This window comes from Oryctolagus cuniculus, chromosome 10 (assembly GCF_964237555.1).
Source record: "Oryctolagus cuniculus chromosome 10, mOryCun1.1, whole genome shotgun sequence".
In the NCBI taxonomy this organism is placed as follows: Eukaryota; Metazoa; Chordata; class Mammalia; order Lagomorpha; family Leporidae; genus Oryctolagus; species Oryctolagus cuniculus.
Genome location: NC_091441.1, coordinates 40,537,195 through 40,550,109, shown reverse-complemented (window position 1 = coordinate 40,550,109; position 12,915 = coordinate 40,537,195). Strand labels below are relative to the sequence as shown.

Genomic DNA, 12,915 nt, shown 5'->3' with positions numbered 1-12,915 from the left:
GTGATTGCAGTTTCCCTTTGTTCCTACTAGAACTTTGTAGCTTCAGTAAATGCATGCTTCCCCACAGCTGACCCCAATTCTTTTGTCTTCTCCCTTTGGATGTATAAGCATTTGTGTGAACAGCAAAATGTTGCTAGTGGTGTCCAAACTGCAAGTCACATGGCATTGACTTTTATTCAAACCAGTTTTCATGGCAGGATTGAAGCATTGTATCATTTCTTCAGCAGTATCTTTTGTATTCATGTGAAAATTTTAATTTCACGCCCTGCAGACTTCATGCTCTTTTGTGCTCTCTCTACTCCTGTTGTGTAAAGAGTAAATCCCTGTATCACTTTCATTTTAGATTAAAGAAAGTAAAATTGATCCATTTGAGATCTCCAAACAAAGACAAGAAAAAATCTGTTGGCAAAAAGCCATTGTTTAAGAAAGAAGAAAAACAACACTCTTTGCAGATAACATGACTTTCCCTATGGGTGAGTCTGGTCCCAAGTCTCAAAAGAGGCAGCTGCCTATCCATAACACTGGTTACTGGTCCCATTTCATTAACACAGGTTATCATGAATTTCTTGATTGAAACACGGATATCCTCAAGTGTTTGGGTATGAAAAACAATCAAATGGGGCCAAGATATTTTATTAACTACACAGTTTATTTTAAAAAGAGATGGGATGGTAGAGAAAGCTGTCAGTATAAGGAAAAGTCTGGAATAGATTAATAACAAACACGATGGAAACAAATCAAATCTTATTAGTTAAATTGGCTATTTGGTTAAATTTGATTTTTTGAAAAATGAAGTAAAAAGCCTAGGTATAGAAGTTTCTCATATTAAAGATATAAGATCAAAGATATCCCAGATTTAGTGTTAGAATTAAATACCATAAGCAATAGCAAATACATTAATGCCTAAGAAATGTATTCATGTAGCCTTTACAAAAATTTTGAAATATTCTGTGGCCCATAATAAACTAATCATCGTCAATATCTAGTCAGACTTCAACTGCTAACTAAGAGTCATTAGCTATGATATGGGCAGCCAGCATTCAGCTCCACACAATATCAACTATAATCCCTTTCTAGAGGATGGGTATAGGGATTAGGAAGGATTCTTTTTTTTTTAAAGAAAACTTTTATTTAATGAATACAAATTTCATAGGTACAGCTTTAGGAATATAGCAGTTCTTCCTCCCATGCCCACCCTCCCACTCCCACTCCCCCACTCCCATCCCAACCCCACTCCCTCTCCCATCCCATTCTTCATTAAGATTCATTTTTATTTAACTTTATATACAGAAGACCAACTCTATACTAAGTAAAGATTTCAACTGTTTGCACCCACACAGACACAAAGTATAAAGTACTGCTTGAAAACAAGTTTTGCATAACTCATGAAACAACTCATTGAGGACAGAGGTCCTGCTTGGGGAGTAAGTTCACAGTGACTCCTGTTGTTGATTTACTAATTGACACTCTTATTTATGGCATCAGTGATCACCTGAGGTTCTTCTTTCAGCAGTTAAACCCAGGAGGTTTTAAATAAGCTACTAACTTTTTTAAAAGATTTATTTATTTGAAAGGCAAAGTGACAGAGGGAAAGGAATAAACAGAGAGATCTTATGGTTCTCATTCCCTAAATGGCCACCACAGCCAGAGCTGGACCAGGCTGAAGCTAGGAGCCAGGAACTCCATCTGGTTCTCCCACGTGAGTGGCAGAAACCCAAGCACTTGAGCCATCATCTGCTGCCTCCTCAAGCACATCAACAGGAAGCAGAATTGACAGCAGAGGAACCAGGACTCTAACCAGCACTTGGATATAGGATGTGGAGGTCCCCAGTGGCAGCTTAACCTGCTGTACCACAATGCCCACCCCAAAACTAATAACTTTTAAAGAAACTGATACCAGTGATTTGGCAATGATCACTTCAGCATTTATGCTTAGTTGAGACAACTGTAATAGCATTATAGATTTTTTAAAATAGCATTTAAATAATCTCTAAGCCTACTCTCCCATGCTGTATATACTGTATTGATAACTGTATAAACCACTGCCATAATTTTAGTAGCTGGTATCTTTCTTTCCAATCTTTTTCTTTCACTTTTTAGTGTTGCTCTTTCTTTAGACAAAATTTTTCTAAATTATGAAATACCTGGAAGCTAAAAAAAGCAGAAACTCATCACTGTGTTTGCCATTCTGTAAATCAGTAAGAAAAAGGTAGGTGGAAATTAGGTGTGCTAAACACAATTGCCTAGATTGCAGCGGCAGGGTTGATTGTTGGAATGAGAGTACACATTTTTCTCTCCCATTTTATTTTATGGAAATTTAAGAATGCTATGGTGTGAAACACATTTCCCTTTGAATCTAGACAGAAATTTAATCTGAAGTAGAAATCACTGCTATAAAAAACATGATATATTTCAAAAGTGACACCCACCTCTATTTCGTAGGTGAAAAAAAAAAAAATACATGTTACAGTTAAATCCAGGGAAGGTATTTGGCTTAGTGGCTAAAAAGCCAGTTAAGATACAGTGTCTGGGCCGGCGCCGTGGCTCAATAGGCTAATCCTCCGCCTTGCGGCGCCGGCACACTGGGTTCTAGTCCCGGTCGGGGCACCGGATTCTGTCCTGGTTGCCCCTCTTCCAGGCCAGCTCTCTGCTGTGGCCAGGAAGTGCAGTGGAGGATGGCCCAGGTCCCTGGGCCCTGCACCCGCATGGGAGACCAGGAAAAGCACCTGGCTCCTGGCTTCGGATCAGCATGATGCACTGGCCACAGCACGTCGGCCGCGGCGGCCATTGGAGGGTGAACCAACGGCAAAAGGGAGATCTTTCTCTCTGTCTCTCTCTCTCTCACTATCCACTCTGCCTGTCAAAAAAATAAAAAAAGATACAGTGTCTGGGTTCAACTCCCAATTCTGCTCCTGATTCCAGCTTCCAACTAATGTAGACCCTGGAAGGCAGCAGTGACTGGGTTCCTGTCACCTACGTGGAAAACCTATATTTAGTTCTCAATTCAGTCCCAGCCATTGTCTGCATGTGGGGAGTGAACTAGTGAATGAGAGCAGTATGCTGTCCCTCCTTCCCTCCCAAATAACAAATAAGTTACATCAAGCAATTAGAGCAAATCTTGGTGTAGAGGAAATCTGTGGTTACGTGGAATCTTCCTGGTTAGGACAAAGATGGTGCCTAGAGGTTGCCACTCAAGCTTGCTGGTTGCCCTTCCGCTTTGCCAGTTTCCAGAGGCAGAGGCAACTTCAGCAAACTGCATCACTCCACCTTTCTGGGCATCTGCAGTTAGAGCTAAGAAAAAATGTTGTTCTCTTGCTCTGAGCCCTTGAGACACCAAAATAATGCTGAATTTTTACCCAAGCATGCCCTGTTTATTCGTTGTTTTACTCCTTACGTTTATCATTGATATTGACCCTCACAAAGCATATCACAATGCTGGTCCAGTGCCAACTATAACGAGCCAGGAGACCCTGGCCTCCCCATCGATTTTCATCCATCTTACCTGTTCACACCTGTTATGTTTCAATAACAAACTTATTGGGCTTTTCCTTGTCATTCTATTTTCTAAATTCTTCCAAATCGGGATAGGTGGTAGATCTGTCTTGAGTTTTCTTTATTATTATTATTATTATTTTATCGCCAGAGCATTGGGAGAAACCCGTTTTGGTAATGTTCCCTTAAAACTCATGTTTTCTTCTCCATCAATTTCTGCTTTATCCATTCCTTGTTTGACAACAATGAAATAGTTCTACATATTTGGACACACTTGTTTGTTTGTTTGTTTTTTCCGGTTTTCAAGGTTTTATTTAAACACAAATAAAATGCGCACCCGAGCCGCCTACTCATTTTCTTCACTGCGCAGCCTGGCGTTGGGATTGGTGACCCTGATGGCCAGCTGGGCCGCTCTCTCCACAATGGCTTTGCGGTTCTTGGAGGAGACGTTGTGAGCAATCTCTGCACAGTAGGATTTGTTGCACATCAGCAGCACCTCCTCCAGCTCCTTGACGTTGTGGACCAGGAACTTCCGGAAGCCGCTGGGCAGCATGTGCTTGGTCTTCTTGTTGCTCCCGTAGCCAATGTTGGGCATCAAGATCTGGCCCTTGAATCTTCTCCGCACCCTGTTGTCAATACCTCTGGGTTTCCGCCAGTTACGCTTAATCTTGACATAGCGGTCCGACTGGTGGCGGATGAACTTCTTGGTCCTCTTTTTGACGATCTTGGGCTTCACCAGGGGTCTGAGGGCGGCCATGGTGCCGAGGAGAGGGCAGCCACCTCCGGAGGCAGCGCCGAGGAAGAGCCACACTTGTTTTCTTCTCTGTTGACTCCCCTTCCTTTTTTTCCTTTCCACTGAAGAATTCTACCTTCCGTAGCATCAATAAAGCCTTTTGAAAGAAGTCGTGCCTGTAAATCAGATACTGTTTCCTGCACTTTGTTTTTTACTTAAGAAGCATCATGAACACAGGTGTGTTTAAGCACTTCATTCAATGTATCAAAATGTGGTCACACATATTCCCTGAAATACTACTGTGTTCGAAGTGGTTAACAAGTAGCACTTTAGAATCTTCTTTTATGAGTCCCTGTGCTATATCTTATTCTGCCCTAATAACAGAGTACCATGGGAGTAACACTAGGTGCGCTGTAACCACGTTTTATCATGGCCGGGGTCATGGGCATTTTTATTGGAAGAACAGCTTGGGTACCATAAAGCCCATTCAGCATGGCTTGTATTCGGGGCACATCAGCTCTTCACCCACAGTGCATCATTTTGCATTTACTAGGGGAGTTGAGCAATACCTTTTCCAGCATACACACAGTGTATAATTGACTTTATCCACCTCACAAGGTTAACTATTCCTCATCTCTAGTTTCCCTCTGAGGTACCAGTTGAGGGTCATGTATTACCCCAGACCTGCAGCCATATTCAGAATTATCCTGACCAACCATTTAAGTAAAGTCTCCTCTGGGAACCATCTGTACTATCAGGTAAGCGGGTGAGCTCTTTAGCTGTGTGTCCACTGAGTTCTCTCCTTTCATGATTTTGCCCTCTGTGTCATCTTCTTTGTGACCAGAGCACAAGGGGTATAACCGACCGTGTTAATTTGGAACTATCTCTGGTCTCTTTCAGGGAACTCCTGTTTCCTTTCGCTCACAATCTGTTCTAGTCTCCCAGTTTCCACTGTGCTACTGAGAGCAAGTGGAATACCTTAACCTTCAGCTCATTGCTTCTCCACTAAAGCAGCCTTGAACACTTGGTTTTACTTACATCTAAAGACAACAGCCAGTGGCATACACAAAAAGCAATTGTGTGTAAATATATAGGGGGTAGAAGGTGTTTCTCCTTTGTTGGATTGTTCTCCCTAATAGGTTCATGTTGAGGTCATAAAGTCCATCTATTCATATTTTCTCTCTTTGAAAGCATAGACAATCACAGAACAGAACACTACCATTCAGTTTTGTAATCTTAAATTTTGAACAAGGCACGGATGAATTATTTATGCTATGGAATGTATTCTCAATAAAGTGTAGCATAAAATGGAATGAATGCATTACATGCCCTGAACTTTCTAAAGTGCACACTAGTACACAGGGTAACCTGGCATCGTTCTGGCCTAGTAGCATTTACAGGGCAAGCGCTTCTTCCTCCCGGTTTTCTGTATTAGGTTCTCCTCTGCTTACTCCTTTACCCACTGCAGCCTAGCAGGCAAAACTCTTCTTCTCCAAACTGCCCAAAAGTGCTTGTCTCTCAATGCAATGAAGGTTAAAGATCTATAAATTTCACTTTCCTGCTGCCTTTCAGCCATTCTAAATTAGACTTTAATTTACAATTAGTAAGAAGCTACAATTCTGTAGAAAATGGAGCATTTTATATTAAATGATCATTATCTAACAGCATAATTTCACAAAATAATTAAAATGCTAAAAGACAATATAAGATGTCTTAAGTTTTTCTTATTGTTTGTTTATTTATTTATTTGAAAGGCAGAGTGACCAAGAGGGGAAGAGACAGAGACATAGAGAGCAACTTCCATAAGTGGGTTCACTCCCCAAATGGCTACAATGGCCAGGGCTAGTCCAAGCCGAAACTAGGAACCAGGAACTCCATCCTGGTCTCCCAAATGGGTGATGGGAGTATCTGGGCCATCATCCCCTACTTCCCAAGGTGCAGAAGCATGCAGCTAGATGGGAAGTGTAACAGTGGGGACACCAGTATGGGATGCCTACAATGCAAGAGGAAGCTTAGTCTGCTTTTCTATAGTGCCAGTCCCATGATATCTTAGGTTTTTCAGTTCTGGAAACTATAGACATAGGAAGAGAGGGTGATAATTTTTTAATTTTTAAATCTGTATACAGATCCTGCTACAGTGACAGAAATAGTTTTAAATAATTTTTTATAGTTGCACAGATGATCAGATGTTCTCAAATTTGTTTTCTCTATCTTATATAAAATACCACATATTGTAAGATTTCATTTATATGAAATGTCCAGATAGGTCTGTAGAGATAAATAGTAGGTAGTGCTGATAGCTGTACAACTCTATGAATAAATTAAAAACCACTGAGCTGCATACTTTAAATAGACAAACTTTTCTATATGTTTTACTAAAACAAAACAGTTTAAAGTTTATTAAATAAATAGTCACATTGAGAACTACATGGGGCGGGTATTATGGTGCAGTGGGGTTAAGGTGCTGCTTGGGATACCTGCATCCCATATCAGAGTGCCTGGAATCAAGTGCCTCCTCTGCTTCCAATCCAGCTTCCTGCTGATGTGCTTGGAAGGCAGCAGGTGATAGCCCAAGTATTTAGGTTCCTGCCACGCACATGTCCTGGCTACTGGCTTCAGCCTGGCCCAGCCCTGGCTGTTACAGACATCTGGGGAGTGAACCAGTAGATAAAAGACCTCTCTCTCTCTCTACCTTTAAAATAAATAAATAAATAAATAAATAAATCTTTAAGAATAAAAACTACAAAACCCAGTTGTATTTAGCAGTATGGAGGTCACTGGTGAATTTGTGATTTTGATTTTACTGGCATAGTAGAAGGCAGAAATCAGATTGAAGTAAGTTGAGAAATGGTTTGGAGAGAGGTTCCTAAGTGCTCTTAGTTATCCAGCAAGCAAGAAAAGATTGAAGGTTCTTCAGTGGATAACCAATACCAGAAGGTTCCTAAGAAGCACAAATGGAGTGATTTGTTTTGTCTAAGAGAGGCTCACTTCTTTCTATTTAAAAAAAAAAGGAGATGAGGAGTGCTTTAAGACTTGTAAATTGGGTGGTGCAAAGACAATTTCTCTTTAATGGTCTCTGTTTTCTCTGAAGTATGAAGTAAGACCATCTGTTTGGGGCAAATAATGAGGAGGGGAATAAGGGGGAAAAAACAGCTTTTTAGGGAAATGCAGAGGCTTTGTCAGATGTTTAGCACCCAAGGATAGTGGCTGTGAATCTGGGATCTGCTCTTAGTTTGCCTGTTGTGTTTTTGTGTTATCTACTCTGAATTGCCCATTATTCACAGAAAAGGAAGACGTTTGATACCCAGTGTTGGGATTTTGCCAGATTTGTTGTGAAGAGAAAAGATAGGGGATATGTTAAAGGCATTGCGAAGATAGTGATTGGAATCTGGGACCATGAAATTCACACTGGATAGGATAAAGAATTAGGAAGAAAACATGTCCCACTAGGACCAAGATTTGGGCTCTACAATTCACTTTATTTGCAGTTCTTAGAAGAATGACTATTTGATTAATGGTCTGATGAGACTAACACAAAAATAGTGGGAGTGGTTGAAAAACCAAGCTTGCAAGGTAAGATATGGGCATAAGGAAGTAATACCGTCTTTGAATTACTGAATTCAGAAGAGATGCAGTTTTAATTGATGATGAGTTCTGGGATATAATAATGGGAAAGGCTCACTGACTAAGTTTTTGTAGTTGAGAGAATACTGAAGAGCTAAGAAGGCAAAGTGTTGATTGACTGCCATTCTTGTGATGGCAATGTTAGCAGGGATGATGGTAAGAGTTGAATTAGAGAACCGTGTGAATAGGGTGTTAACGTCTCCCTTGACTGAGATTGAGCAGGTCCATTACAGATGAAGAGAGATTGAGGATGGTGGAACAGCTGACAAGATCTGCAAAGGAGCACGCATTTAATGAGAAACTTTAGGAATAATGGCCAAAAAGCAGTGTTCCCATTTCTACCTCTTGACGCTGAAATACATAAACTATCTTGAATAAAAATCGGCTTCTTCCGAGAAGATATAAAGGAAGCATTGTCCTCAGAAACCAGATGCCAGTTCAAAGTAGGAGATGGAGGAAGCACTCTGAGAGTGCAGATGCAGCAGAGTAGATCATGGGTCACAAGACCCCGAAGCCCTGGGTGTGAGGAGAAGGGCTGGAAATGAAGGGACAGACATTTCAGAACACAATATGGATAGCAAAAACCTGTGATGACCTGTGATGTACTGGGGTGGGGAGTATCTTTTAGGAATTGGCTGAAGGATAGTTGATTTAATACCAAAAGACTTGTGAGCCTATAGTAAGCGTTTAAATAAATTAGAGTGTATCCAGGAGGTAAAATAACTTGAAATCATTAAAAATAACATAAACAATGGTTTTGGGAAAATGATCCTAATATAGTAAGTAAAAAGCTAGTTTTTTTTTTAAACTACACCAACCATATGTGCAATATACTTTTCTGTAAATGGAGAAAAATTGAAGGATGGGTAGTGCTTTACAGAATTTTCAAGAGGTCATTCCAAAGGTCACAAAAGTTGCCTATGGAAGAAGGCACTTTATGCTAAAATAACATTCGTTGTTTTCAACAAATATTTACAAATATATGGTGTTGTGGCATAGCAGGTAAAGCTGCAGCCTGCAATGCTGGCATCCCATATGGGTGCCAGTTCAAGACTAGCTGTTCCACTTCTGATCCAGCTCTCTGCTAATGCACCTGAGAAAGCAGCAGAGGATGGCCCAAGTGTTGGACCTCTGCACCCACGTGGGAGACCCAAAAGAAACTCTGGGCTCCTGGCTTCAGCCTGCCCCAGTCCCAGCTGTTGTAGCCATTTGGGGAGTGAACGAACAGATGTGTGTGTGTGTGTGTGTGTGTGTGTGTGTGTCTGTCTGTCTCTCTCTATATATAACTCTGCCTTTCAAATAAATTAATTAATTTTAAAAATATATTTACTAGGCAGGTGCTGTGGTGTAGTGGGTAAAGCCGCCACCTGAAGTGCCGTCATCCCATATGAGTGCCAGTTCAAGACCTGTCTGCTCCACTTCTAATCCAGCTCTCTGATAAGTCCTGGAAAAGCAGTAGAAGATGACCCAAGTCCTTGGGCCCCTCACCCACATGAGAGACCCGGAGGAACCTTCTGGCTCCTGGCTTCATATATGCATGGCTCCAGCCATTATGGCCATATGAGGAGTGAACCAGTGGATGAAAGACCTCTCTCTCTCGTTCTCTCTCTCTCTTTCTGCTTCTCCTGCTCTCTCTGTGTAACTCGACTTTCAAATAAATAAATCTTTAAAAAATTATAGATATTTATGGTGCTGGCACTGTGGCATAGTAGGTTATACCTTCCACCTGCTGAGCCTGCATCCCATATAGGCATCAGTTTGAGTCCTGGCTGCTCTACTTCCAATCCAGTTCTCTGCTAATGACCTGGGAAAGCATAGGAAGATGGCCCAAGCACTTGGGCCTCTGCACCCACATATGAGAGCCGGAAGAAGCTCCTGGCTCCTGGCTTTGGATTGGCCCAACTCCGGCTGTTGTGGCCATTTTGGGAGTGAACTAGTGGATGGAAGACATCTCTCTCTCTCTCTCTCTCTCTCTCTCTCTCTCTTTCTCCCTCTTTCCCTCTCTCTGTTTGTAACTCTGCCTCTCAAATAATCTTTTTTTTTTTTTTTTTTACAGGCAGAGTGGACAGAGAGAGACAGACAGAGAGAAAGATCTTCCTTTTTTCTGTTGGTTCACCTTCCAATGGCCGCTGCGGCCGGCATGCTGCAGCCGGCGCACCACGCAGATCCAAAGCCAGGAGCCAGGTGCTTCCTCCTGGTCTCCCATGCGGGTGCAGGGCCCAGGGACCTGGGCCATCCTCCACTGCACTCCCGGGCCACAGCAGAGAGCTGGACTGGAAGAGGGGCAACCAGGACAGAATCCGGCGCCCCGACTGGGACTACAACCTGGGGTGCCGGCGCCGCAGGCGGAAGATTAGCCTATTGAGCCGTGGCGCCGGCCTCAAATAATATTTTAAAATAAAATTACCTCTTGTGCCACATGCCATTCTTGACACTAAAGATAATAGCAATAAACAAAATAATGACCTTGCCCTAATAGAACCCATACTGTTGAAAAGAATAGCCAGTAAATAAATAACATGTTTTAGGTAGTAATGAGTGATATAAGGAATATAAAAAACTGTAAAGCGGGGCTGGCACTGTGGCCTAGCAGGTAAAGCTGCCACCTACAGTACTGGCATCCCATATGGGCACCGGTTCAAGTCCTGGCTGTTCTACTTCCAATCCAGTTCTCTGCTAATGACCTGGGAAAGCATAGGAAGATGGCCCAAGCACTTGGGCCTCTGCACCCACATATGAGAGCCGGAAGAAACTCCTGGCTCCTGGCTTCGGATCAGCACAGCTCTGGCCATTGCGGCCAATTGAGGAGTGAACCAGCGGTTGGAAGACCTCTCTCTCTCTCTCTCTCTCTCTGCCTCTCCTTCTCTCTGTATGTAACTCTGACTTTCAAATAAATAAATAAATAAATATTTAAAAATAGTATAAAATGATAAAATGTGGAATGATGTTTATTTTGGATAGAGCAGCTAAGTGAAACATCTTTTAGGAGGTGATATTTAAACCAAAACACTAATGAATAGAGAAGCATGCAAGATCTCAAAGAACGTAGTAAGTCAAGGGTCCCATGCAGAGACCTTGATGTAGAAATTAAGAATAACAGCAGGTTTTTGGTCTGAACTGGGTTGATTGAGAGGAGTGAGATTTGGAAGAAAAGACAAATAGCAGTTCTGTTTTGCCTGTTCCACATTCAAGTAGAGCTACTAGGAAGCATTTAGGTGCATGAGGCTGGATCACAGGAGTAAGGTTGATGTTGAACATATACATCTGTTAGTCATTGATTATAGATGCTACAAAAGGTCATGAGAATTGATGAGTCCCTAAGATATGAAAACTAAGGATGGGCCCTGGGACAAAAGCAAGAGAAGAGGAAAGTGTAGGGAATAAGGAAGGAGGGTTAGGAGATGTCTGCTGAAATCACTAAGGATCAGAAACCTACAGCAGCATCATAGTTAGCTTCTCATTCAGTGCCACTGATGGAATGAGCCAGGCCTTGTGCTGATGTTCTTGAATACCATGCCCAGTTGGCCTTTTTTAAGTTGATAGCATAGGGCCAAGTTAAGTACCCAGAGATGGGGCTGTTGCCATGGTATAGCTGGTAAAGCCGCTGCCTGCAATGGCTACATCCCATATGTGCACCGTTCAAGTCCTGGCTGCCCCACTTCTGATCCAGTTCCCTGCTAATGCGCCTGGTAAAGCATTGAAAGAAAGCACAAGTCCTTGGGACCATGCACCCACATGGGAGACCTGAAAGAAGGTCCTAGCTTCAGATAGGTCCAGCTCCAGCCATTGAGGCCATTTGGGGAGTGAACCAGCAGATAGAAGAATGCTGTGTGTGTATATGTGTGTGTGTGTGGATGTCTGCCTCTCTCTAACTCTGCCTTTCAAATAAATATATAAGTCTTTAAAAAAAATAACAGGAGGTATATTTTCTCCTGGGTTTTGTCTTGGTGTCTTTCTAGCTTAGAGGAAAATTAAACTGGAAGAGTTTTAAGAGGACAGAATTAGTGCCACTACCACCCAGTCCAAATTGCTTCCTGCATGGGAAAAGCAGAGTAAACCAAATAAGGGTTTTTGCTTGTCACCTCTCCATAGTGAAGCTATTAAAATCAACCTGTATACCTAGGCACTGAGTACTGCCTTGTGAGGTACAAAGGCAAGAAAGGCTGAAACAGTTCATACCCATAGCTAAAATATAGCATGGGATTTCCAAAGGTTTGTATGTCATGGATCTGGATAAGTTGTATCCCTTTATATTATTTGAATACCAAACTGGCCTCACAGGATCACCAAGCTAATCAACTTTATATCCTCCCATCACATGTCACCTCAGCAAATTAGGGCACCCTGCTCACAGAACACAATCTGATAAACTGCTCCTTGATGGTATATTCTGCTATTCCACAGGAACTCACATTTATTTTGCTTTATTGCATGTATAATTCTTGTGTTAAACTGAGTTTCTCAAGCTAGGATTTGTAAAAAATAATCTTTGCTATTTTGTTGCTTTTTAATATGTTAAATTATTTAGTCTTTTCTGATAGCACAGATACTGTCAGTAGACTGACTTGAATGAAATTACCTATGGGACAGAACGGAAATCTTAGCCCTGCCTACCTCAGACTTTCTGATTCTTCTGCCACGTTGTGATCTGTGATGGAATGTGGTTTCTAGAGAAATGGAAGTTTTATGATAACAGCAGAACCATAAAGATAAGCATTTGTACTTTAGGGTAAATTAGTTTGTTGGAGAAAAATATAATTCAGTTACAACTAGTCATAATACACTTTTTAAATAAAATGTAGTTGGAAACAGCAATAATTTCCTTCTTTGGCTTTTGCTTGAGTTTCACTTCTTACTTATCTTGGTGGAGAGACTGAAGATATATATGCTCACTTCCACCACTCCAGGCCTCATTTTCCCAAATTATAAAATACGGACATTCTTCCAAATTGTATCTAAAAACCTTTACTCAATGGCTAGGCATAAAGATATTTGCTAATTATCCATTTCTCCTCCCCTTCTGGAGAGGCGGAATTGGTTCTGGCCAATCATCTATTAGAAGAGTT

The 12,915-nt window shown here is 41.6% G+C and overlaps 2 protein-coding genes across 3 annotated transcripts in view; one reads left to right on the top strand and one right to left on the bottom strand.

The window, feature by feature from the left end:
- The window catches only part of KIAA1328 (KIAA1328 ortholog), a 348,132-nt gene that overhangs the window by 320,277 nt on the left and 14,940 nt on the right, over positions 1–12,915 (top strand). The gene's annotated exons all lie outside the window — the stretch shown is intronic.
- Positions 3,770–4,315, bottom strand: LOC100353777 (large ribosomal subunit protein eL32-like). The gene has a single exon (XM_051851992.2). The coding sequence runs from the start codon at positions 4,247–4,249 to the stop codon at positions 3,839–3,841; it is 411 nt and encodes a 136-aa protein (XP_051707952.2). The 5' UTR covers positions 4,250–4,315; the 3' UTR covers positions 3,770–3,838.